The 26,623-nt window shown below is 38.7% G+C and overlaps 1 protein-coding gene across 2 annotated transcripts in view; it reads left to right on the forward strand.

Moving 5' to 3' along the window:
• Nucleotides 1-26,623, forward strand: part of CTNNAL1 (catenin alpha like 1) — a 58,897-nt gene that overhangs the window by 13,487 nt on the left and 18,787 nt on the right. For both annotated transcript variants that reach the window (XM_075084476.1, XM_075084475.1), the window contains exons 2-8: nt 6,066-6,255; nt 12,408-12,595; nt 16,804-16,923; nt 19,117-19,206; nt 19,523-19,693; nt 21,410-21,610; nt 24,507-24,593. In XM_075084476.1, coding sequence (XP_074940577.1) covers nt 6,066-6,255; nt 12,408-12,595; nt 16,804-16,923; nt 19,117-19,206; nt 19,523-19,693; nt 21,410-21,610; nt 24,507-24,593 — 1,047 coding nt within the window. The remainder of the gene's footprint in view (nt 1-6,065; nt 6,256-12,407; nt 12,596-16,803; nt 16,924-19,116; nt 19,207-19,522; nt 19,694-21,409; nt 21,611-24,506; nt 24,594-26,623) is intronic.

Below are 26,623 nucleotides of genomic sequence, written 5' to 3' on the forward strand. Positions count from 1 at the left end.
TGATTAGTGTGAGGCAGTAACAAATGTTACTCTTGAGAGACTAAATCATCCTATGTACAATGTGGGTACTTACTCTGTCCACCTCCCACCCTGGGTATCTTCCAACATGACTTCTCAGTTTAACTCTTGTGTTTGTAGCAGTGGTTGTGAAATAGCTATGTTTCCCCTGGTTTTATTTATAGTTGTCTATAAATACTTCCTGAAACCCAATCTCTTAAGTATCACTTAATTCTGTCATGCAAGACTTAATTACACTGATAATAAATAGACATTAGAATATTTTTAGCTAAGCATGCTGTCATGATGCTTCCTGTGCATGAAGCAAATAACTACTTAAATGTCAGTGTCTGAAGGCCCTCAAAAAGCTCTGAAAACAGCTGCTCGAAAACTGCCACAACAGCTTGTTTCTTTAAATGTGAAGTACACCTTGATACATTATGGCTATATATGTTAGTTGCAGTGAAGTACTTAGGAAAAGGCCATTTTTCTGGGGCTGCTTATAACAATTGACAAAAGATTGTACAGTCTCAAGAAACTGTCAGTTATGCTCCTTAAACAGATTGTCTTAAATCTCAGATAAGCATTCCATGGAAATAGTGTAGGAGCTCACATTAAATGAGTACCATCCAAAAGGACTATTTCCTTTCTAGGACCTGATCAGTAAATCCTTAAATAAACAGCATGCAATGTGTACTACTCTTGTTTCAAGGGGCTTGCAGGTAATCTTTTCAGCTGTTAACTCTTGCCCAAACACCATAAATGTTAGTGCCTAGGTGATACATGATCAGAATACAACAGGTTAAATATTTGGGGGGTGTTAAGCCTAAAGGAGACCTTAGATAATGTTCTTGGAGTCACAGGGGTTTCCTCCTTTTTAAAAAAACTGAGCAAAACACAATAGTAATAGTTCTGGTCTGGTTGCAGCTGAATGGGCCGCTAGGGGAAAAGCAGTTCTGAAATACCCTTAGACGCTGCAAGTCTTTACTAATTCAGTTTCTGACAGGCTCTTAGGATATCTTTGGAGGAAGGTGGTTGTTCGTTAGGGAGAAAGTTCCTTGTTAGACTTCTTGTGAGTCTTTGCTTTTTTTCCATTTAACTTGTCCAGTTTTATATCTCTGTTTTAAATGTTTTTAAAAGTCAGGAGCAAAAATGTTGCTTGTTCTTTATTTTAGAAGCCTAGCTTATTGTCCTTCTAATGCTCATTGCTTTATTTGTATCCTGAAGCAAATGGTGTTGTATGCCTTTCCCTAACACACCTCCAGTTGTACTGCTTGGGGATTTTTTTTTCTCACTATGGTCTGAACTGGTTAAATAATCTTTGTGCTGCTTATTAGCATAGCAGTTTCTTTCAGTTAATCACTTAACACACTAGCGAAATTCCTCTCCTTGTTCAGCTAAGATCTTGTTAGTTTTTTAATCCTGATTGTTAATTGTAAGTTTAGGTCTTGAAAAGAATCTGAAACTGCAGTTGCTATTACCTCTGCTTTTTCATAACGTTATCTTACATGGAGGATATACCTGTCACTCTTAACACTTCATGAAGAAAAGAGAAAGTTATTTCTCAGAGTTATATATTCTCCTTGTTTGCACAGCAATGTTTTCTGCAGGTGGAAGGTTATGAGAAGCCCATCTGTATCTGAAGAACTTTCTTCATGCCTTTGTTATTAAGCGTTTTACATTTGGTATATGCCTATCTCATGTTTCTAGAGCCAAAGACAGCCCTCTTTCCTTTAGCCGATATATACTTCATATCTTCCTCTGTCTGTCTTTTATTGTGACTTACCTACTCCTGTTTCAGGGCTATTAACTTTTTTTAAAACAAACATTCTATGCAAATGTTACTATATTAATACTGGCTGCGTTTGCTACATAACATTGGTAACACTTGAAATAGGTGTTACGTGAAGCTCACTGTCTTGATATGTTTCAAAGTTCTTGACCAACTTCTGTTTTGGTTCTTTCACAATTTTGTGTTTAACTGGCAAGCCATATAGGTTTTGACTTCTTGGAAAGAAAAAAAAAAACAAACGGTGGAGCTCAACAAACTTCCCTCCATTCTAATGTTAAACTACTTACTGTAGCGGCTCTAAGTTAGCTAGTCAGAGAAGAAATTATATTACCCAGCTAGGAGTTCATTATTCTAGGAGGTATTTGCAAAGCCTTAGCTACTGTGTATAACCATTGGCTTCCAATCTGGGTTTAGTCTGCATATACAAGTTACTCCAGAGGGTGCCTAGAGTAGATCATAGGATCACAGAATGGTTTGGGTTGGAAGAGGCCTTTAAAGATCATCTAGTCCAGTGCCTCTGCCATGGGCAGTGACATCTTTCACTAGATTGGGTGGCTCAAAGCCCCATCCAGTCTGTCCTTGAGCACTTCCAATGATGGGCATCTGCAACATCCACAACTTCTCTGGGAAACCTGTTCCAGTGTCTCACCACCCTCCTTGTTAAAAAAAAAAAAAAAAAGAATCCTCCTTATGTCCAGTCTAAATCTACCCTCTTTTAGTTTAAAACTGTCCCCTGTACTGTCACTGCACGCCTTGGTAAAAAGCCTTTCTTTGTCTTTTTTATAAGACCCCTTTGTATGCTGAAAGGCTGCAATGAGGTCTCACCGGGGTCTTCTCCAGGCTGAACAGCCCTGACTCTCTCAGCCTTTCCTCATAGAAGAGGTGCTCCAGCCCTCTGACCGTTCTTGTGGCCTCCTCTGGACCTGCTCCAAGGCCACATCTTTCCTGTGCTGAGGGCCCCAGAGCTGGACGCAGCACTCCAGGTGGGATCTCACCAGAGTGGAGCAGAGGGGCAGAATCACCTCCCTCGTCCTGCTGGCCACGCTTCTTTTCATGCAGCCCAGGATACAGTTGGCCTTCTGGGCTGCAAGCGCACATTGCTGGCTCGTGTTCAGTTTTTCATGCACCAGTACCCCAAATCCTTCTCTGCAAGGTTGTTCTCAATCCATTCATCCCTCAGTCTGCATTGTTACTGGGGATTGTCCCAACCCAGGTGCAGGATGTTGTTTTTGGCCTTGCTGAACTTCATGAGGTTAAGGTGGCCCTGGTGATGGACCTGCCAAAACAGCTGCTGATCTTGCTTCACCTTATGTAGGGGAGTAGAGGGAGTGCCTTTTTTTCTGCAAAACTAATGATCCCCTCTGAAGAGGGTGCTAAGAAGTGATAGGATTGTAAACTTCACCCATGTCTCGAAAGCGTTTCTGAAAGTGTTTTGTAAGACTTTAATAAAGCAGCTTAAACTGTGACAGCTTCATGGTTGTTATAATTTGCATACCTCTACAGTAGCATATGGGACTAAAATGCCCTTGATGATTTGTAAGAGGCAATGGGATTCCTTTTGCTCTGCAGTGTTAGTTGATTATGCATTTTTTCAGGGTTATGCAGAACATGTTTAAACCTCTACTGGTATAAAATGCTGTGGGAGGTACACTTGCAGCCAGGATGTGCATCCAACTAGTAGTCTATTTGTCTTCGGTCAGTGTTATTTTTATTTTATGTATAGTTTTGAGAAATCAGTAGCTGTATGGATGTAATATTAGCCCTTTGCATAGAATTGGGTTGCTGTTTGCTTAAAAATCAGCTGAGGAAACAAAGTTGTGACCCTCTGTTAAATTGGTTTTCTTCAGCATTTGATCTAACACTCTTTTAGGCTTGCTGCCCATAACTAGTTAAGAATTTGCCAGCTGGGGTTGTTAGGCTGCTGTCAGGTATTAGATCATTTGGTATACCTGGAACATCTACAATGCACTAATTCAGGACAGCTGCGTAGTGCAGCTGTTTTTAATATCCACTTGATATTAATCTGAATTTCCACTGAAGTGATGCTAATTGTGTGTTTTGGGGAATGTCATTCCTCCTCTGGAATGAACCTGAAGGTGTTCAGATGTTTGCTTAATTCACTCTGTTTTCATCATCAGATGATATTTTCACTGGATGGGCATCAGGGATTCATAGGCTTTGTGGTTGAAGTGTGGTGAACTGGGGAACTCTTACAGGGACAGATATGTTGTAGGAATTACAGAAAGTGGCCCTCCTTTAGAACTTGTCTTAGGTACAAGTTGGAGAAGTAGGGCACATGTAAGAAGGCAGTGGGCAGATGATGCATTTCTCTGGCAATGTTTTGTACCAAGACACAGTATTCTTCTGTTCCCATAGCTGCTCTTCCATAGAGCAGCACTGCTTATTGGAATAGTTCTTAGCTTTTTCTGGGTTTTTGGGTTGGGTTTGGTGGGGTTTTTTTGGTGGCTTTTGGGGTTTTTTGCCGCTTTCTTTTGGTGCAAAGTGCTCTGAAATATTGACATTTTCCACTGCAAAGAGTTTAATACTGCAAACTTGACTAAACCAACTCCTGGCATTCAAAACCAGCCCCAGTAAGGTGTTAAAAAACACCACTAAATTTTTTCCCAGAAATACAACTTGGTGATATCTGAAGGGTAAGCCTTGGGCATTGATCAAATTATGAAGCAGAACGGTTCCTACACTGCTTCCTGCTCTGTCCTTGGATCCAATGTGAGCATTACAGGTACAGCTTCTGTGCTCTTGTCCTACCACAGACTTGACCGGTAGGAGAATATATGAGTGAATGATGATTTATGTCTTTTTGAGGAACGGGCAAAGACATCTGATTAAGCTGGTACAGCTGAGGTGTTCAAACACTTCAGTAATTCCTGTAGTTCTGAGATTCTCTCAGCAGACATCTTTGACCTCCTGTGGATGTGGCTTACAATGCAGTTCTTTGGTCATTTAACCATGCTGCTGCTGCTGAAAGGGGTACTTCTGGGCATCTTTCTGTCTCCAGTCTGTACCTTTTCCCTTTTGCCAAGAGAAGTGGCAAAAGCTGTGCAGTGAACTGGACTGGGCCAACTCCACAACTCTGGTTTAACCCACACCAGATACATTAATTGCAAAAATCGAGAGAGGCAAGGACAGGCAGGACTATCTTTGTTGGCAAGGATGGCTTTTAAGCTGGTTTATGATGCTCGAAACTACACAGTTCAACTTCCATCCTGCATCTCACTAGAAAATGGTTGTCATACCAAAAATGTAAAGATCCTGTACTGTTTGTAATGCAGTTTGTAATGAGTTAATTATGAGTGGCAGTATTCAACACTGTTCTCATGTTTATTTAATGCCTTGGTTGAGAAGCTACTTCAACAATTCTGCCTTTCTCTTTGGGAGAAAGAGAGGGATCTCATTGTTTCATGTTTGGTGTTTTGTGCAAATCATCAGTCCCCTGCAGCCTGTGTGCAGCTGATCTCTGGTCACTGTGATCCAAGAAGGACTGTACAGCGTGATGTAGTACTGGGCAGAAAAGCCAATACGGGGTGTGGAGTTCAGAATAAGAATGTCCTTACAAATGTTTTACTGATAACTTATATTTTAATGGTAACCTTTCTCTAAATTCTAGAAAACACATGTAATTGAGGATGTTTAAGTTGTAAGTAGAGCGCATATTTTAATGGGGGCAGGACTTGAATATTTCAGACTACCTCTAAAAGATGAATGGTTCTTCTTGTGTAAAGAGTGTGCTACTGCTTGTTCTTTCCTAAATCCTGCCTTAATCAATTGGATAAAATGTCATTTATAAAGGCTTATTTCTGTAAAAAGATCCAAAGCTCCTAAATCCTAGTTGATGAGTGTGTGTGTAGTTACCTGGCAGTACAAAAACACTGTAAAGTTTCCAATGGTGGCAAACCCAAGATGATGTTGATGTGCCTACTCTTGGACTCAACTTTTACTGTGTAGTGTGAAAGCCCGTTGAGATACCGAGGGAAGCTTATTTTAATATTGCAAATGGGAGGGGAAAAAAAATCCCTCAGTTCATTTGAGATGTGAGATAAGCTGAGGTCACAGCAGATAAGCAAACTTAATTATACTCCAAAATATTTTCTCATTCTCTGATAAGTTAAATGATACCTCCTGACTCACCACTAAATTTTATTAGTGAAGTATGGTAAAAATCTATTACTGAGTTCAGTTCAAAACTTGCCTTTAATACTGAAGTTAAAATGTCTTCTTTCGTACAGTTCTAATTATTAACTCTTCTTGTTCACAGATAACTACTCTTATTAATCATAAGGATAAACCAAAGCGTTCAGACAAGACTCTGCAAGCCATTCAGCGAGTGGGCCAAGCAGTTAACCTGGCAGTTGGAAGATTTGTTACAGTAGGTGAAGCTATAGCCAATGAAAATCATGAATTGAAAGAGGAAATGAGTGTTGCTTGCATTGAGGCAAGGAGAGCAGGTATGTAGTTACTCATTAAATTGTGCTTGTGCTGTTCTTGGCATGCTATTTTTAGTGTCAGGAATAATGTGAGGACTTTATTATTTAATTGCTTAACACTCTTCTGCTGGTTCACTCAAGGCCTGATCTGTTACCTGATTTTGTCACTTACTGCAATTGACATCTTATGAACAGGGAATGGTATGTTGGCTCTGATTTTTTTTTTTTATAGGATCTTTTGCCACAAGGAATTACCCAACTGCTCTTTGTTTTATGATGTTACTACAGACAAAGAGCAGAGTGTTGAAAATACACCTTAGAGTTTATTGCTCTCAAGCTAAAACAGTGGAATATTTAAACTAATTTGAGTGTTAGGCTAGTGAGGTCACTGCATTCTAAATATCGATGTCTGAATGAAGGTCAATGTCAACCCATATTTCATCAGGACTCAGTAAGATGACTCATATCAGTTATCTGATGACTCCCCTCAGTAGAATGAAAATGATATTGTACGTGCCTTCTTGCTGGATTCAGCTTTTGTCGCAAACTTGCTGTGTGAGTGGATTGAATGTGAAGTATGGATAATTGATTGAGTTGCCTGCTGTCCTCCTCCTCTCCTGAGAAGTCCCTGTCTAGGCAAATAGCGGGTTATGTTTTCTGATACTGTAAGAGAACGTCAGTGTCATGCTAGAAACTACTTTCTTAGATATTAAGTGCTATTCCTTGCATGATATTTCAGTGGCTCTTCGTAAATGTATATTTGTATATCTGCAGTGCAGCCTTCAGGAAGATGATATCTAGAACATTTGTTGTTAGTGGTGGTGAGGTTTTGTTTTTTCTTTCAAATACCTTTGGATGATGAGAAATTCTACTTGAAGCTTTTCCTGTTTAAGCAGGTGGAAGTACCCACAGGTGTGACAGACATTCTGCTAACTGTGGCTTTAGGGAGACAATCTTGAGCTTCTGAATCTGGAGGCAAATAAGTGACCCTTCAACACTGATGTCTTGACTGCAGAAAGGAGTAGTAGTCTACTCCAAGACATGGGTTACTGTACTTAAAATTGATCTGTTAAGTTACACAGTGGACTTTTATGTGGGTGTTTATCTTTTGAATAACCTCAGAAGCCTGAGAAACTTGCCTTTTGCTATCTTAGCGGGTATATTTCTTGAGGAATCACCATGCTCGCCTCAAACTTTGGGGATGCAGTGCATACTATTCTTGTGGTGGTTTTTTTGTTAAGAAAAGCTTACAAATTGGGCATGGTACTGTAAGAAATCCTCAAAATCACTCAACTATGAGTCGCAATGTCTAGAAACACGCTCATGATGAATGATTGTTTTTGTGATTTGAAGGACTAATCTAGATAAACTTCAGGCTGAAAATTTATAGTCGCTCCAGTAAACCTGGCTGCAAACAGAAATGTCCTAATTTGAAAACATTCCATTTGTTATGTGAAGCATGTGTTTTTTCTTCAGAGATCCATGTAAAATGCTGACAAGCCAAAATTGCCAAAGTTTACGTTGATAATCTCAGCTGCTAGAAGAGAAGTGCAATCTGGATCTCTTTGACTTGCCAGTTATGCTATAGCCAAGTGCTTTTTTTTCTCCCTATCAGCACACCCAGGAGGAGCCCATAATCTAAAAATAGTCTGCAGTATTTTCTCGTACCAAATAGTTCTACTTTTTTACATTGTAAGTTTTATTTCCTGTTATGCAGTAATGTGCCTCAATCTGGAGGAGGGTAGATAGAGAATGTTTACTTTTCTGTCAAGCCTCACATTTACCTTGGCATGGGTCAGTTTTTCTTTCTGAGCTATCCATTTGAGATCAAACTGGAGTCTTTCAGGGGAAAGTCAGTACATCAAACATGACTGCTGCTGATTTTTTGTTTGGTGGGTTTTTTGTGCTGGTGTTACCTCTGTAGACTGTTAAGTATTGGACAAGGTAAGACAGTCCAGCAAAGCAGTCTTTGTGCAGATAAAGTCCTATGGATAACTGTCCTCTAAATTCCGTCTTTGAATGCCGTTGCTTAGTTGCCATTTTGAACAACTTTCATGTTCCCAAGCAAGCCAGTAAAATCTCCTGGCCAATTATAGCCAAGAATATTGACTTGTATAAAAGAATCCCATGCTCTGATGGCATAGGCAGCAGAAAGCCCTTCCTGTTTAGGACAGAGGATGTTGTAAGAAAGTAGTATGCTGTTCGTTCTTCTTTTTAGCCAATAAATTAGGTTGTGCCTCAGAAATTAAAGGGGCACTTTGTTAGGCATAGAAGATAGATTTCAACACCAAAGGATTTAGAACATTGTCTCGGTTGCTAAGAAAAGTAGGGAATCTTTAAATCAATTGCATATCCTGCAGAGGCTTTAAAGGATGACAGATGTTGTATCTGTCTCTTGTGAAGGGTATAATCAGTGATCTGAAGTATTTCAGACTTGTTATGACTATTTCCTTGTAATAAACCTTGTAATTTGATTGACTCAAAATAGAACCATAAAACACTGCAGAGGGTCATGTAGCAGATTTTGCCTAACATTAGTCTTGCACTGTGTCAGTGTTTACAGTGACAGCATAATAGTGGAATGTAACTCAAAGAAGCACATTTTTAGATGCCCATCTGTGATTTTTTTTCTTTTCTCTGAAACTAGGAAAGACTAGTTAATTTAGAAGAGAAAACACATGTCAAGAATGAGTTAGTGTCATAACATTTTCAGTATTCTCTGCCAGTTGACTACATAGCCCTAAAGGAAGACATGGAGTAAAATGGAAGCAATAAATAGCTCTCTCCTATTTTTGCCTTGTCTTTTAGTACAGAGAAGGACTAAACTAAGAAGGTTGAACACCAATTTAAAATGGATAAACAGAATCACAGAATAACTTAGGTTGGAAAGCACGTTTAATGCCAAGAACAGAGACTGTACAAATTCTGGTACACCTCTTACAGTGTTTGACCACCCTTACAGTGGCAAAAGTATTTTGCCTTGTCCATTGCTTTTTGTCCTATCACCATGCACCTCTGGGAGCAGTCTGTCTATTTTTCTCAATACCTGCCCATTAGGTAGGTAGTTGTAGACTGCAGTAAACTTCTCTTCTTGAGATGGAACAAACCTGCACCCTTCAGCTTCTCCCCTTATGTCACATGCTCCTCTATGTCAATGTTTTCCCTTGTACTGGGGAGCCCAGAACTGGACATGGTGAGACAGCATCTGTACTACAAGTGCCAACCAGAAGGGAAGAATCATTTCTGCAGCCTGCCAGTTACATTCCTGGCAACAACCCAGCATGCAGCTGACCACCAGTGCTGACTCCTGTTCAGCACCTTGTCCACCAGGGCCCCCATGTCTTTCCCCACAAAGGTTCTCTGTAGACAGCTGATCCCAGCCTGTGCTGTTGCATGGTGCTACCCTGGCCCAGATGCAGGCCTTGGTATTATTGCCTTTGTTGGACTTCACAAACTTCTTGTCAGATCACCTTTGTGGCCTGTCCCTCTGTCTAGCAGCCCTGTTCCCCAGCATATCAGACACTTCCCCCAGTTTGGTATTGTTTACACACTTGCTGAATGTGCTGGCCCATCATCCAGAGAACAGTTTTGATGCCTTATGTCAGGCCCTGAGGGACACCACTGGTAACTGGCTGCCCATTGGACTTTGTACCATTTATCACTGTCCCTGAGCCCAACAGTCAGGCCCGTTTTCTACCCACCTTACTGTTTGCTTTTCCAGTTCATACCTCATCATTTAGTTAAGGACACCATGGGAGTTCATGTTAGAGGCCTTGCTAAAGTTGAGATACAGCATCCATAACTTCCTTTTTTAGAGACGGTGCCATCTCGTAGAAGGCATTCATGTTGTTAAGGGAGTATTCACCACTGCAGGTCTGTGCTGGCTCTTCCCCATTGCCTTTTTCTGCTTCATGTGGTAATGGCTTCCAAGATTATTTTAATAATATTCTTGGAGACTGACGTGAGGCTAACTAGTCTGTAATTGCCTGAATTTTTCTTGTTACCCTTCTTGAAGATGGGTGTGACAGTTGCCTTTCTGTCACTGGAAATCTGTCACAATTGTCACAATCTTTCAGACATGATAGCAAGATTACAGTGACATTGAACTGTTCCTTTAAGACTCTGAGATGTGTCCCATGGATTTGTGTATGCCCAGCTGGCTTAAATAATCCCTAGCTCAGTCTTTTCACCTTAACAGGTCTTGCTCCTTGTAGCTTACTCCCAGGGTGCCATTCCTGTTCCTGCAGTTGCAGATTGGCCATCAGAGAAGGAAGCATTTGTTCTGTTGTCAAAAGTATCAAATTTCTAGGGCTGTCTGGAACTTTTGACAGGCAGATGTTGCAGCTCTCTCTACATTCTCTGATTACACTTGGTATACCTAGATGCTACACCTATGATTTGGTGTTTCATCTTGAAGAAGGTGAATCCCACAGCATAGGAAATGGGATAATGATGTTGTGCATCTGTCTCTGGTTACCAAAAGCACTTTATGTCTATTTTAATTGTTCTCTGTGTGTTTCTACAGCATTTTATGTTGTCACATTTATTTTGAGGTCAAAGGAAGAGATTGGGGTTAATTGCCGGAAAAAGTTGAACAGTTCCAACTAGAGATTGCTTGAACTGAAATAAATTTGACGTGGAGAAGGCAATGGCCAATCTGTTTTGCTGTTAAATGATCTCCTTGCCTGACTGGAACCTTGTCCTACAGCTTCACTGTCAGTGTATCTGGCTACCCTCACTGGATAATAGCTACACCACTTCTTGCTTCTATTAATTTTCAGGCCCTTCAGCTGTGGAACTCACCACCTCAGAGTGTATACTCTGTTTATCATACTGCATGCTTATACTAGAGACACCCTCTGATTGATTGTAGCATGGCGTTTATGACCCAGCCTTGGCCTAGAAAAAGTACTGGAAGTTCCTTGCTATAGTGCAATACCTGTTCAGGCAACTTAGGAGCTCAAGGGATACAATTGTCATAGGAGAGAATTCTATACACTGTGAAGCGTGGAGCATTGCGGTTTCAAGGACTGTCAGGCCTTACTTTTTCCATAGTGTTTGTGTGAGGTATTTCCCATATTCATATGGGACCTTTGTCTTCATCAGGCTTTTGGAGTACCTTTTTCTGCTTAGCTGAATTACCCTCGTTGAGGTTTTGAAGATGAGTCATAGGGAACTTGATCAAATGACTTAGACTTTATCTTCAAGTATGATCTGCAGGTTAGTTGTGGGTTAATCATCTTGTCTTGCATGCTAACAAAAAGCATGCCTCAGAGCTTGCCTGAGTTCAGTCTCCCATCAGTCCTTCTGTGGTTGTGGAATAGGAAACTGCTCAATGCCTTTCCTCTGTTGCACTATAATCTAGCATAATCCAGAAGATTTAATTGGATAGGGGCCTGTCATTTTTCTCAAACAAGGAGATCCATTGTCTGCTTTGGATCACAGAATTTTTAACTGTGTAAAAATAAGTGGTCAAATAGAGCTATTTAACTATTATCATATTAAGAGCTACTTGAATAAAAATATGCTTATGAACTAAAAATCAGTGCTGCTTTTTCTTTTTTTGCTCTCATGTCTCTGACAACATACTGTCTGGTAGCCCTCCTTTGAACATAAAGGTCTCACTGTAATGCTTCAGTCCTATAAGTTATAAAGTTACTATTTGGGATCTCTTTATTCTTCATGCCTGTAAACTTCTACAGGAACAGGAAATTCATAAATTATGGGAATACTAACTGAAATTTGGAAAGTGGAGGGGAATTTGCAGTTCTTCCTTCCCTTGCTACATCCCACTCCTTCAGTGGGTTGATGCTACAAGTATTGACACCGATTTGACTTTTGCTATTAAAATTGGGAAAATATTTCCCATGAATGGAGGGAGAAAACACTCCCCAGCTCCACCCCCTCCATCTCCAGTATCTGTAGACAACTGTAAGAAAATTAGTGTGTGTTACAGATGGAAGAATGAGGCAGTACTGAATAATAATGCAAATTTAAATATGGAGAGGGTGCCACCAACAGTCAGTAGAAGGAAGTAAAGTGACATTAAAAAGAGGTATAGGTAGCTCTGAAAATGTTCTTTTACCCCTCAAAGATAAAAGTTGAGAATGCATAATGGCCTGGTATCTTTTTTGTAAGTATGAAAAGTTAATTATTTCTTCTTCTCCCTCAAGGTGAAACAATTGCACAGCTTACAGATGTGGCAAGCTTGGATCATCCAGAATCTGATAGCCACATAACAATCTTTACGGACAAAACGGGTGTGGTAAAAGCTGCAAGGTTGTTGCTTTCTTCTGTCACAAAGGTGCTGGTGTTAGCAGACAGAATTGTTATTAAGCAAATTATAACTTCCAGAAACAAGGTATTTGTAACTTCTTTTTTATTTTAACTGATACCTGCTGTCAAGTCAAAAAAATGGTGGTAAACTTAAGTGGTATTTTCATTGTATCTCTAGAGGAAGTGTGAAATATAGAGGTAAAAATGAATGTCTTGCACATGTTCACCTACTAGATGTCTGAAAGGGGATGGCTGTAAGTCAGGAGGAATAAACCAGCAGCTTTTAGTGACTTTCTACATTTTACGTGACCTGTATTTCTCGGCTGACTTAGTATGCTGGAGAAGATGCTGTGTTACTGCTTACTTAACTTTAAGTTTGCTGTGAGGTGGAAAGTGTGTCTGTCAGTAAAATGGCTAACAAAAGCTTCTACTTGCTAAGGACAGGATGTTTGTACTCTCAGGATCAAGACAGGGAGAGCATTATGAATGTGTCTAAGGCAAAAAGCTGTGAGGAATGCTGATAAAAGTCTTGCTAGTGAAGTGAGGTTTACAGTTTAAAAGTCTTTTGTGCATTTTAACTTATGTCTTGAAACTTAGCTCAAAACTTAGTTGATTTAAATAATGTATGAAGGCCCATTTAACCTCAAATGTAATCTGTTTCATGTACTGCCCTGTCTTGCCTGTAGGATATTCTTTTTTTTTTCCCTTCCCTGATGTGCTAAAACAAAAATAGAAAAACCTCATGTTTGAAGAATGAGAGCTTGGTAGGGGTTTTTCCATTAATTTTCAATTAGTAATCCAGAGCAGAGCCCCTGTTTCCTCTTTTGACTCCTCAAGCTATTTCTCTTCCTTTGTCCCAGTTTGCTTTCTAGACATGCTGTTGTCTCTATTTTGCAGCTTCTAGATCCAAGACACTTGGTTCTGAATCCAGGATTCAGAAACTATGGTAATACCTGCTTCACTCTGGCTTTAGACTTAGCAGCACTGATTTGCTGTCTTAGTGCTCTTGTCTCCTAGTGGTTGGTGAAGGTGGCAGCAATTTTATCAATATTAATTTGCTGAAGTTACTTGCAGCTTTGGTCCATATTCTTGAGACCAGAATGGTGTATTTAATACCTTTTGCTGCCTTTCCTGATCTTTTCTGCTGTCATCTGCAGCCATGCAGGGATCTGAATTTACCTTTCCAAAAGTGGCTGGTGTTAACACAGATTTAGGCTACAGAGCAGCTGTGCAAATGCTTGTATCACAAAGGGATAAGGAGAAATATATTGTTTCAGCAGCAGGGCATGGTTTATGATAGTCTTAAATATATATGAAACTATTGTCATATATACAGTTATATGAATACAGCAAGCATAGGTACGATTTCATTTTGAAGGTATGTAAAATTAAGTCTCATTCCAGAGTGTGTCTGACTCTGATTGCCATAGTCACCCTAGTCTTTGTGCTCTTTTGGGTTTTACTGACTTCTCCTTTCTGTGTGTAGTCTACATGTGTTGGAGAATGTCTGCTTCTGTTTATGCTACGTGTAGAGCAATTCCCATCTCTAGGACCAAATGAAACAAATGATGGTGTCTTATAGAGGCATAACCTGATATTTGTAGAGTACACTCCTGAAAAGTGGGTCAGACACTGATATGATGGATAGCAAAGCAGTTCTTCCTGTAAGGAATATTGTGGTAGAGGGATGATGTGGGCAGGGACTTAAGTGCACACAAATACTCAGAGGCAGTGTAGTATAATATGGTGTAGAGGATGGAAAGGCAGGAACAGGACCATCAGAACTGCCAAGTGGAGCAGATGCCAGCTTCTTGGAGTAGGTTACTGTTCCAGATCGTCTCAGCTGCATTTTCCTCTTAGAGACTGAATGCCCAATATTAAACTTTTAGCACCAGTTTTCTTGCTGCCTCTTTCTGAACACCTTCATTTTCATTATCATCATCTTCCTTGAATGAATCAAGAGTAGTTAAGTCAACCAGGGGCAAAGGACAGAAAAACAGCTGTTTAGTGGTTGGACATCCAATCTCATAGACTGATGAAGTAACTGAAATCTTCTGGAATGGTGATGTGCTCCAGAACCCGACCTCTGGTTGATGATCCCAATGAGACTGTCCCTGCTTCTGTGTCCTCTGCACCATATGTACTGTCCCTGTGTTCTTAGATTGTGTGCATTTCTTAAGTCCCTGTCTGCATCTTTCCTACCTTACAAAATTTGTTTTGCTGTCCATCAGACTTAGTTACTGCATCAGTGAGCTTAAAGTCTTGCTCTGCTTACTGTCATCAGTCAGGTTAGGAGTGCCAGAAAAATGAATAGGGAGGTGACAGGTAGTGGGGGTGTTGCTGCACTGTGTGGATTGGATAAAAATATGGATGTGCCCTGAAGTGATGTCAGCCTACAACTACCATCTGAAAGGCCACATTCATAGTGCAGCAGTAGCTGTGTAATACTAAGTTCTAATTTAGATATTAATAGAAACTGGAAATTAAAGCCTTTTTTTTGAAGCATATTTTTAACCTTGTATTTAAAAATGCGTGTTTTAATTACTATTTGTGTGTTTCATGTTGAAGAAAGTTTAAAATGAAAAATTATGAAGACATCATGGGTGTTTTGCATTTTAACAGCTTCTTGAATAAGCTTTAGACAAATTTAGAGCCGACTATATGGTTTTTCCCTGTATGTAGTTTCTTGGAATGTCTGGAATGTCTAAAATTGTAAGCTGTAATGGAAATGCATATGCTTTCACTGAAATTTTTATCTGACAAGATATTTGTCATGACAGAAACACTTGCTCTAGGGTAACTGCAACAGAGTTGCTTGCAACCAAGACTGTACTCGTTAAGTACTATACTTCCTCTAAACGTAGAATGATAGAGCATAATTGCTGTTATCTTTTTTTAATCCATTCTTAGAAAAGAAAGTTGGACCTTAACTTGTATGTTTTCTCCTTTCTCCACATTCACTTGTCTACATCCTCACTTTGCTAGTCCTGTGGTTCTGTTTCTTCTACTCTCATACTGCTATTTTCATATCTTCAACTTTGTGCAGCTTCCTTCCAAGTCCTTTGTTTCCCGGCCTTGCTCATGCATCAACACCTGAATCACTAAAGTTCATCTTTCTGCAGCCTTTGTGGAACTGGCTACATAACATAAGATACTCAGACAGAAACTTCAGCTAATACTGCGTGCCAAAGCAGTCAGTTCCACAGTGCTCACAGGATTTGGTGGAACATTTGCTTTACATAAATTATGAGATTGATCAGTTGCTCCGTTACAAAAGAAAGGGTGCTTCTAGGAGGGTTTGCCTGGGTTGCAGGGAAGGGGTAGTTTGTAATCAGGTATGTAGACTGCTTTTTTAGTTAGGGGGAAGATACTTTTGGCATAGGAAAGGAAAAATAAGTTGAAGTTTCTCTGTTTCTCCCTTTCAAGTACAGTTTGTTAAATTTTCACGTGGTAGCTTATCTCCAGTCTGAAACACAATAAAGAACTGCTTTGACTGTCTGCCTTTCTGAAGACATTTAGTGGATTTGAAAGATCACTTAGGGATTAGCAACTATACCTCTAACCTGAAAAACCCTAATGTTAATCTCTGTTATAAACCATATTGTGGTGACTTCAGGAGGGATAGCTTCTGTAACTTATAAGCTATATGCTATTTTTTTTTTGCTGAATATTTAAAAAATTGCTGATTTCACATGGTTTTTATGTATGTAAATAAGGGTTTGATCCAACTTGGGTTCCTTTAGTTCTTTGTTTTATATAAAGCTAATAAAAATCTTCAGAGTTAGAATAAGTTGTTACGGACAGTATAAAGCTATACTTGTTTTCGTTTGTGGGATGGTGTTGCTTTTTTTTAATGCACACAGCCATCAAAACATCTGTGCAACTGTGGTTTTAGACTTTGAAGGTTATGTACCTGAAATTGAATTTTTAAATTGAGAGTTACAACATAGGGATATAATCTGTATATTAATTTCAAGTACTTATGTTTTTGAATTTAATATAACAGTAACATTCTTCCTGAAACTGTAAAGTGAATCCTGTAATACTATTACTCTTGATTCTGGGAAGAGTGAGGAAAATGTTTTTTGAGGGTTGACAACATATTAAATGAAGCATGATGACTAATTTAGACTTGATTTCCAGCTCTTGAGTTATTAATGCTTAAATAGTGAAAAAATGTATACATCTTCAACAGCATGATCTAGGAATATTATTATTTGCAGACACTTGTGATTTAGTAATGTTTTCTGTTTAGCATCTTGATAATCTACAGTATTTTCCCTTATCTTGCAGGTTCTTGCAACAATGGAACAGCTAGAAAAAGTCAGTAGTTTCCAGGAGTTTGTACAAATATTCAGCCAGTTTGGAAATGAAATGGTAGAGTTTGCCCATTTAACTGGAGATCGTCAGAATGTAAGTATTAATAAAAAGCTGTGAGAGATGTTGTAAGGTATCATTTTCATCTGATTCACTGGAAGATTTGGTTCTTCTGGGATGATTGAGTATTACAAAACAATTGTTAGTGTCCTGTCTCTGAAACCTAACTTCTGCTTGCTCCATCCAAAGGACATGCTTTGATTTTAAAGCTCAGCCTGAGAAATACCACTGCGTTGTTTGATCTGCATGTCTTCCGGAAGCCTGGGTGCATGTTACTTGAGGTGTCCTTTGGCTTCAATCGCTGTCTTTTCCCTCTAACGTTTCTGGCTTATTACTGTGTTAGAGAATTTGTCTGTTGTTACTTGACAGAAACATTTGATGTTTGCACATAGTGAAGAGGCTTGAAAGTAGAGTAATTGTTTTAGGAAACTCCAAATGTGAAATATTTAGATCCTAAGAAAGCATTTGCTTGCCTTTTTTAATTATTCTGGAATATTCTTCTAGGTTTAGGTCAAAACCTTATTATGTTGAGGTAATGGTTTTTTACTTCTTGCATGCAGCTACTTTTTCAAAGCCTTTCATTAATGTAGGAAGCTTTTTGCTGCTGCTTCAGCGCAAATAAGGTTTGCGGAGGCTTAAGGCTTCTGCTGTAAGCTCTAGTTGCTTTCTCTTGGCAATCAAATCCTCCATTCGGAACTGAACCAGGGTTCGATTATAGATATACAGAGTCCCTAACATCAAGCAATATTCAGAATTCAATTTGTATAAACAATTGGCCAATCTCATACATCTCTTTATTATTGATGTGTTCTGAGTCTGCTAAGTACATGCTCAGTATCAAAGAATCTGTTCTGGAAGAGCTACGTTGTAACTAAAGGAAATACCTGCTTGGAAATGAACTCTTTGTTTCCCTGAAATATTCATAACAGTTGTTACTTGGAAAGAGAAGTGTGCATTACTATTAAGTTACATTCTTTTCAATTGTTTTTGGTTTTCAATGTTAACTGGTCTTTGGCTGTCCCCTCCAAAACTTGACTCTTTTGGAAAGAGTGTTTCATTACTACTTTTTAAATTGTTTCAGCACTTTCTTGATACGATCACTGTACAGTGTGTAGGCTGCTATGTGGCATTTCTATTTTTATTGGGAGGAGACAACCCTCAAATTATTTTTCTGTAGTATAATTATAATAGGTATACCAGAAACTCTTGAGCATGGTCAGATTTATCAGAATGTAATGTCAGAATTTCAGAAATGAGTGGGGTTTTTTGTTTGCTTGTTTTGTAAATGTAGTGATTTTGGTCTTAAAGAGTTTCTGTAGTTGCTAAATAAAATTTTTACAAAAATCTTAAGACTGCTGCTGTGATTTATCTGGGCTTTTTTTGCTAATCTAGGGTAAATTAGGATTAATTCCACCCTGTAAACTGTTCCCTTTTCAGCTGGTCCCATTCAGTTGCCTGTGTAACACTTAAATAGCAGCTATATTTGCGAGCATCGAAGTTCTTAGTAGTAGATATAAGTTCTTCCTCTTGTTAGACCCTCTTACATGTAGAAGGATTCATGTCTTGCCCTCTTCCCTCCTCCCACCCCCGTCCGAATTTGGACTCTAAATTCTTTCCTTTTGGTGAGCTTTTCTGGGGGTATAGTTCGGTTTTGCAGGTATATCCTTCTCACTAGAGAGTTCTTGAGAAGTTTCTGTACTCAATGCCTTTCTACAGAGAACTGTTTTTTTTTTAGCCTGTTGAAATCATATATTTACTACCTACCAGTAACAAATAACACTCAAGTAGACAGATGATTTGATTTATTTTACATTTCCTTCATTACAGTATAATGAAAAGCTAGTGTTCTCTGTCTGTTTTACCTTCTCCCCCATTTCAGAAAATATTTTGTCAGCTATCCCTTTCCTCTAATTTTTCTGTTTTATGAATAATGCTATATGATCAAGATAGCAAAATTAGTGACAGTTTACATAACGTGCTCTGTATCTCTGAGATCTTCGTACTTTGAAGTCTGAATTTAATAGAGCCAAGAATAAATGCATAGATTAAAATCTGTCTGAAAAGCAAGTTCTAGATCATGAGTTAGGCTGAAAATAGCAGTTGTGAGAAAGCTTCTTTATGCCTGACAACTCATCCATCTGCAAGAGAGTTTCCTTTTCCGGTCTCACAAGCAGTGAACATTTTAGATGCTGTGTAATATTCAGGTCACTTTTTCCTTTTGGTGTTTAGGATTTGAAGGATGAGAAGAAAAAGGCAAGAATGGCAGCATCTAGGGCTGTTCTTGAGAAGTGCACCATGATGCTCCTAACCGCTTCAAAGGTGAGTGAGTATGTGCACTCTTACACAACCTGAATAAATCAGAGTATGGCATCTGGCAGGATAGCTGACTCTTCTTTCTTAGCGCCACTTCAAACTTCATGCTAAAGAAGGGTGTAAGAGTAAAGAATGAGTAGAGGAAAAGCAAATCTTTATATTCTGAGTAATGGTTTGAATTCTAATTAACACAATAGCAGTTTAACAGAAAGAATTTATCGTATGCTAACACATTTTTTATACTTGCCTTAGCAGGAAGCATTCATTTCACTATACTGCATGTGTACTCTTTCATAATACTTACTTTGATTTCTTTAAAAAGACTTGTCTGAGGCATCCAGACTGTGAATCTGCTCGTATAAACAAAGATGGAGTTTTTCATCGTATGAGAATAGCTTTGGAACAGGTAATAGAAATTGTAACTGACTCTAGACCAAATGGAGAAAATGAAATGGCCCCCATCAGCATATATTCTGGCATCAAAGAATTCAAGGTAAGAGTAGAAATAGTATTGTTTTCTACATCCTAATAAATTACCTCAAAACCAGAATTAAAAAAAAATAAAATTCCAAAGGGTGGAGCTTCCTCTTTTCAGCAGTGTTAACTTAAATAACTGTCCTAGAATGTTAGAGAATCTGACAAGAGGTGATTATAATTTCATTGTCTTTGCCAAAACACACCTGATACTTGCCATCTCCTCCTAAATCAGAATGCATTAGGGACTAGTGTTTTGTTGAGGTGATGCCTTGACGTTGAATAAACCTCAGTATCAGGAAACCCATCACAACTTCATTGAAATAGTTGTTGTTGAAGACTTTTTGCTTTGTGCTTGGTAGTATTATTAAAACTGCGTACAAAAATATTCATGCAAACATTTAAAAGAGCAAACTGTCATTCAGAAGAAACGTTATGAATTGAAATTATCTTGTAGCTCAGTTGCTTTTTCCTGATAAAGGCTTTTCTGAATTTCATACTAGGTTAAGAACAGTTAATGAACAACTGTGGTTTATTTCTTTGGAGTCACTTTTTCTTATTTTTTTTTATTTATTCCCCTGCCTTTAGAATTTGGTTGAACTTTTTTTTAAGTGCCTCAAAGGCACTTCAGAGTGCCCCATAGGCATTGGAACAGGCTGCCCAGAGAGGTGGTGAAGTCACCATCCCCAGATGTATTTAAGACATGTAGACCCGGCACTTCAGGGCATGGGATTGATGGTTGGACTTGATGATCCTAGAGGTCTTTCCCAACCTTAATGAGTCTATGATTCTATGAAAGTATTCAATTTTCTACATGTAAATTTTTAGAAAAATAATCAAAATAGATGATACAGATGTGGAAAGATAAGCAAAACGTGAATACACAATTTCTGAAACTTACTGAACTTAAACTTTTTATTGACAGCACTAGAACAGTAGCATATTTGCTGTTTCTTCTGATAAGTGGCCAGTAATTTGCTGATGTTATTACTATATTAAAAAAAAAAATCCCAAACCATAAACTGGAGATCTGCATACAAGCTGTCGTGGTTTAACCCCAACCATCAACCAAGCACCACACAGCTGCTCGCCCACCCCAATGGGATGGGGGAGAGAATCAGAAGAGTAAAAGTGAGAGGACTCATGAGTGGAGATAAAGACAGTTTAATAGGTAAAGCACAAGCCAGGCACACAAGCAAAGCAAAACAAGGAATTCGTTCACTGCTTCAGCCATCTCCAGGGAAGCAGGGCTCCATCATGTGTAACAGTTACTTGGGAAGACAAACGGCATCACTCCGAGCATCCCCTCCTTCCTTCTGCTTCCCCCAGCTTTGTATACTGAGCATGTCACATCATGTGGGATATCCCTTTGAGTTGGGGTCAGCTGTCCTGGCTGTGTTGCCTCCCAGCTGCTTGTGTACCTTGCTAGTGGGGTGGGGTGAGAAGCAGAAAAGGCCTTGACTCTGTGTAAGCCCTGCTCAGCAGTAACTAAAACATCCTTGTGTTATCAACACTGTTTTCAGCACAAATCCAAAACACCAGCCCCATACTAGCTACAATGAAGAAAAATAACTCTGTTCCTGCCAAAATCAGCACATAGCAAATTGTTGGATTACTTTGAAGATAAGTGAATAATAATAATAAAAAAGTAAAACAATGCATCTGCTTTCTGCAATTGCTTCACAACTGTAAAACTACATAAATTCTCAAGGAACTGATAATGCTTCTTTTTCAGAATAAGGTGGAGGGTCTTCGTGAGAATCTTTATTTTCTCTCAAAAGAGAACCTTTCAACAATGCTGGAAGTTATCCTGGAACATACGGAGGACTTCACAGACTCTGCCTATACCAGTCATGAGCACAGAGAACACATTTTGGAGCTGTCTAAACAGGCTAAAATGGAACTAGAGCAGCTGGTTTCAGTGTGGATGCAAGCTGTAAGAGCTTTTTAGCAAAGTAAATCTTTTCACCTCTACTTTGGAAGGAAATTTTTAATGCAGTTGTTTCTTCTGGGCTAGGAAGAGAGAACTGTGTGAATTCCTCACAGTGAGAGCTGATCCCGGAAGCCAGAGTTTGTTCTGTGCTTCTGCAGCTTCAATGTGTTCTGTCCTCCCGCCGCCCCAGTGGTATTGCTGCTTTGATTCTCTGATGGCTAAATTAGGCTACTAGTGGTGGTAGCATAATTATACTGAAGCTGTAAGTGGAAACAAGAAGGCGAATGAAAAGTCATTGCAGAGTCTTGAACAGTTAGGGCTTTTGAGTAGTTCAGACACTTCAGTTGCCTTGATCCCATGGCAGTGACCACAGATTCAATATTCTGTTGAAAACAAGAAACAAAATGCTTAAATTATTGAAAAGGGAAATATTCTAAATAAATTTACTGTTTTTTAATCTTGTGGAAAGAGGAGGGAGAGAAAAGAGACAAGACTTACAGGCAATTTTTGTTTGTCCTTTTTACAAGATTTATATGATGGTAGTTTTCCATTTTAAAGCAGCAGCACATTAAGCCTCCCTCTGTCATTTGTCTTACCTTGTTCATTGAAGATGATAGAAGATACGTGTGAAAGGGGGAGAAAAAGCAGAGATGCACAGTGCGGTTTCTGTTTCTGATGCTGACGTGCTTTCAGTCTTGTTCCTGGGGAAACATATAGCACAAAATCTTATCAACACTCTGAAATATGGCAGATGTGTGCTAGTATAGGTTACTTACTTAACTGAGTGTATTACTTATGAGAAAGCAGTTTTGCTCCTTTGTTCCTCTTTGAATCAGATCCTGCAGTCAGGTGTTCTTAATGCAGCAGTGCAGTTTGAAGAGCATATAAATGTTATTGATAATACAGACTGTTATTACAAAGAAAACACATATAAAATATTAATTGCACAGAATCCCATAACTATAAGAAACTAAAACTGTTTAGCTTGGTGTTGGTGGTTAGCCCTGGTAGGCAGCTGTGTAAGCACTGCTCAGCAATAGCTAACATATCCCCACATTATCAACCCCGTTTATCACAAATCCAAAACAGCACCATACCAGATACTGTGAAGAAAATTAATTCTGTCCCAGCCAAAGCCAGTACACTTGGGTATTTCTAGGTTCTGTTACTGGTGGAAAATTATCACCTTTAAATAATTTACGTGCTATGTTTCAAGTGATAGTGTACAAGACTATGCATATATATGACCTGTGAAAATACTTGGGCATGCGCATGTGTGCTTATGCATTAAGTAGCTTCATTAATAAAAAACCCAGCCTAGCTGTGACTGAAGATGCAGTAAGCAGATAAATTAACATCAGCTCACTGAGGTAGCTTTTTAGTTTCAGCTCAGCAGCTTGATCAGAGGGTGAATATTTTCCAAGTGACTTAATGTAATTCAAGTGGGAGTGTTGATTAAAAAAAAACAAACAAAACTATCATGCTTTGGGGATGCATGAACTGGGGGATGTGTAGAGCTCTTAGAGTGCCCAGTTATTTCCCTTTCCATTCACCATACTTGGTTTTAGCAAGCAGAGTAACTGTGTGTTCTGTCAAAAGTGTATTTTAAAATAGAAATGTCTTGAAACCGAGGTCAAGCCTGAATTAGATTGACATCACTGAACTGCTCTTTTTTGAGCTGTTGTATGTTAATGAAAACTAGCTGGAGCACAACAGATAATCTAATGCTATTGATTGAATTTTAAATGTTTCGGAAATCCTTCCTGTGTATGTTTGAGCTCATAAGGTCGCAAGCTGCTGTTCTGTTTTAGGTTTTTCTGTAACCTTATTTTGGCTAGATAATTCCTTCACTTCTGTTTAATAGGAAAAAAATGTTGCACATAGAAGGAGCAAAAATATGCACATTAAATAAGTAAAAGAAATAAAAAGGACACTCTAGTGAGTGTAAAACATTTTGTTACTTGTGTTAAAAGTGATCTTGTGATGTTACACTTCTACACAAATGGCTTAAAGGAAAGCATTAAATTTGAGGAACAGGTAGCTTTGAGACTTAGAACATTTAAGAATACCTGATAAAATTATCATATTGGCTTGGCTTGGTTTTTTTTTCCCTTTAAATAAAATGGAGGGTGTGCATGTCTATATCCCACACACATTTTGTGCATGCATGTGTTTGTTCATTTAGGTTCTGAGGGGCTGTTTTTTCTGCAGCTATGGCTGTGTTAACAGTCCCACCTAGGATAACTGTTTCCAGTATATTTTGGAGTAGAATGCAAAATCACTGCTACTTAATTCTTTTCCCAGCGTATGCCTCTTGACGTTTGTATTGTTCCATAGATAGGTGCTATTTGCAGAAGTGGGAGCTCTGTCTTGAAGCTACCTCAGCAAAATGTTGTTAGCTACTGTACATGTTTAAAATTAGATGCTCTAAAATCTTAAAAGGATGCTTTAAGTAAGCTTTTTTTTAATTCAGTGTAGAACATATGGTGGAATATTTTAGGTATCATTTTATTTTAAAAGGGTGTTTATATTTAAAAAATTAAAATGCCTTAAGCTGTTGCTGTACTTCAGGATGTTTAGATAGAAGATTTCTGGAAGTTGTAAAGCTTAAGGAAACCCTTTTCCTGAAAAAAAAGGTCAGTGAGGTTTAGGAATAAATTCCTGTTGAATGGATCCAATTAGCTTGTATCACTGTTAGTTCTACATTTGATTTAGTGATGAAAGTTTCTATAAAACAATTTTTCAAGTAAAATATACATAGGATGTGCAAATGAAAACATTACACCTAGAAAGAAAAGGCTGTCTTCTAAAGCAACTTGAAGTAATGACACATGATGTGAAGGTGGGTTTTGCTGGGGTTTCGTGTAATATTTTGTTGGTTGCTTTCTTTGGCTTGTAGCAAAACCAGAAGACAAAGGATATTATGGAAGACTTGGAAGTAGCCATTTTAAAAACATGCCAGTGCATGAATGAACTTAAAAGAGAGGTAAGTCTAGTTTAAGCAGCATAAATTGAATAAAAGCTTGAATGTCTTATTTGTTGTATGTGAAGTTGTAAAATAGGATCTTGTACCCAAAAAGGCTAGTATCTATTTGTAGATAGGAGTAGCTAAATCAGAATTGCATCTGGGAGCTAGTATGCAGTCATCTTCTGTGTCCTTACTTAAAACCGATTAGAAATCTTTGGGATGCATAGGCTCTTTGCTAACTCTGACAACAGTAAATAAAAAAAGATGTTTGGAAATAATTACTGCATATCTAATCATTACTTTAAATGTAAAGGCTAAACTTTCCTTGGGGATGCAGGCATCACTGTTTTAAATACTTGTAGTATGTGCTTAAGTGAATAAATTAAATTTGCTGTTTGTACTTAACCTGTTCTAATGATTTCTACAGCAGAAACGTGTTGTGACAGTGCCTTATATTCAGGTGTTTTTCTGTACAGTTGGCAGCTGTGTATGTGCCTGCTGTAAATCATTCTTTTCCTAAAAGCAAGCATGCTGCATGTCAACATACACATATGAGATAGCTGCCTCATCTGGTACATGGGATGGACTGCACTTGCTGATCAGGGTCCTCCCCCCCGCCATTAATGGATAGCATTGCTGTCTTGTCCCACAGATTTGAGCCAAATACAGAATTACTGGTTTATGGCATCTTCCAAAATAATATTTGCAAAGCATTCAGATATCTTCAACTGCTTCCTATTATTGTTCCTTTAAACAGATGGAGAATTAAGGACAGTGAGGATTTCAATACTAGGCTACAGAGCAGTGCAAAGATGTTAGCAAAATATGGTGAACGTGCTTGGACTGAGCTCTCAGCTGCTGTAACTGGAAAACCTCAACTGCTCAAAAAATCATGCTGCATATTTTTAATAGAGGCAAAGTGAGACATTTTATCTTCTAGATTACAATTCCTGCAGCTGTCATGAAGATTTGAACAGTGCTTTGACGCTATTTCAGTTGCAGTTAAGTGCTTTGTGCTTCTGCTGTCAGGCAGTGTGATGGGCTCCCAGAAAATGGACGATGCATAATTTGTGCACTTTGATTAATCAGTTTTTTTCTTTGGTCACCATTATGTAGGAAGTTGGTAGCAGAGCTTTTCTGGAGTGACATTCAGCTGCTTTAACTATAAGATCCTCCTTTTTGAGTAACATCACTCCCATGTGCTGAATGAGGAAGAAGGGTTCCCAGTCAAAATAGTGTGTGATTATGTAATTGCATAGATCATAAAGCTGAAGGTGGCTGGAATACAGTATGTGGAAGAAATCATTAATATCTTCTACTTTCTTGCAGCTCATACCATATTGTGTTTCTATTTATGAAAATGTCATGCAACAAAGACCTCACATTTACCACATTTAAGTTAAAGGATTTTGTCAGGTGACAACAATAGAAAATTACCTTCTGTAAACAGGCTAACAGAGGTGGCATAAAATACAAAATAGTAAGTTACCTGTGCCCTGTGATGTAGCTCTATATTAAAAGCAACGCAGGTGAAAACGTAGCACAGTGTTTTAGAAATCATGGAGCAAATTGAGTGGGTGTGGGGTTCTAAACTAATAAATCCTAAGTTCTGTATGACTTTTTTTAGTGACATGTAGAGTATGAAAGCTTGCTTAGTAAGAGCTTTCTAAAATGCACAGGATTCATGCTGCTTATAGAAGTAAACTTAGAGTATTACGTAATTTTCTTTGTTCTCCATGTGGTGATTGGATTGATCTCAGAGTAGCTACGCTTCTGTACATGGCTGAGGAGGACTGTCCTGTCAGTGTGACTTCAGGTGCTGCAGTGTATCAGTCGCCAGCCAGGATCTCGATGGGTGAAGCTTAAGTATTGTGACTTGAATTAAAATGTTTTTGAGAGCCTGGGTGGCTGAGAACACACCACAAGGCAGCCTTGTTAAAAGTAGTTTTTTCCCATCTCTGTCACTTTATGGAAGAAATGAAAGTTATGTTCCTTCCTTGAGATGATTTTCCTGCTGGTGATCAGAGAACAGTGTTAAGTAGAAGGAA

Source organism: Phalacrocorax aristotelis, chromosome 2 (genome assembly GCF_949628215.1).
Source record: "Phalacrocorax aristotelis chromosome 2, bGulAri2.1, whole genome shotgun sequence".
Classification (NCBI taxonomy): Eukaryota; Metazoa; Chordata; class Aves; order Suliformes; family Phalacrocoracidae; genus Phalacrocorax; species Phalacrocorax aristotelis.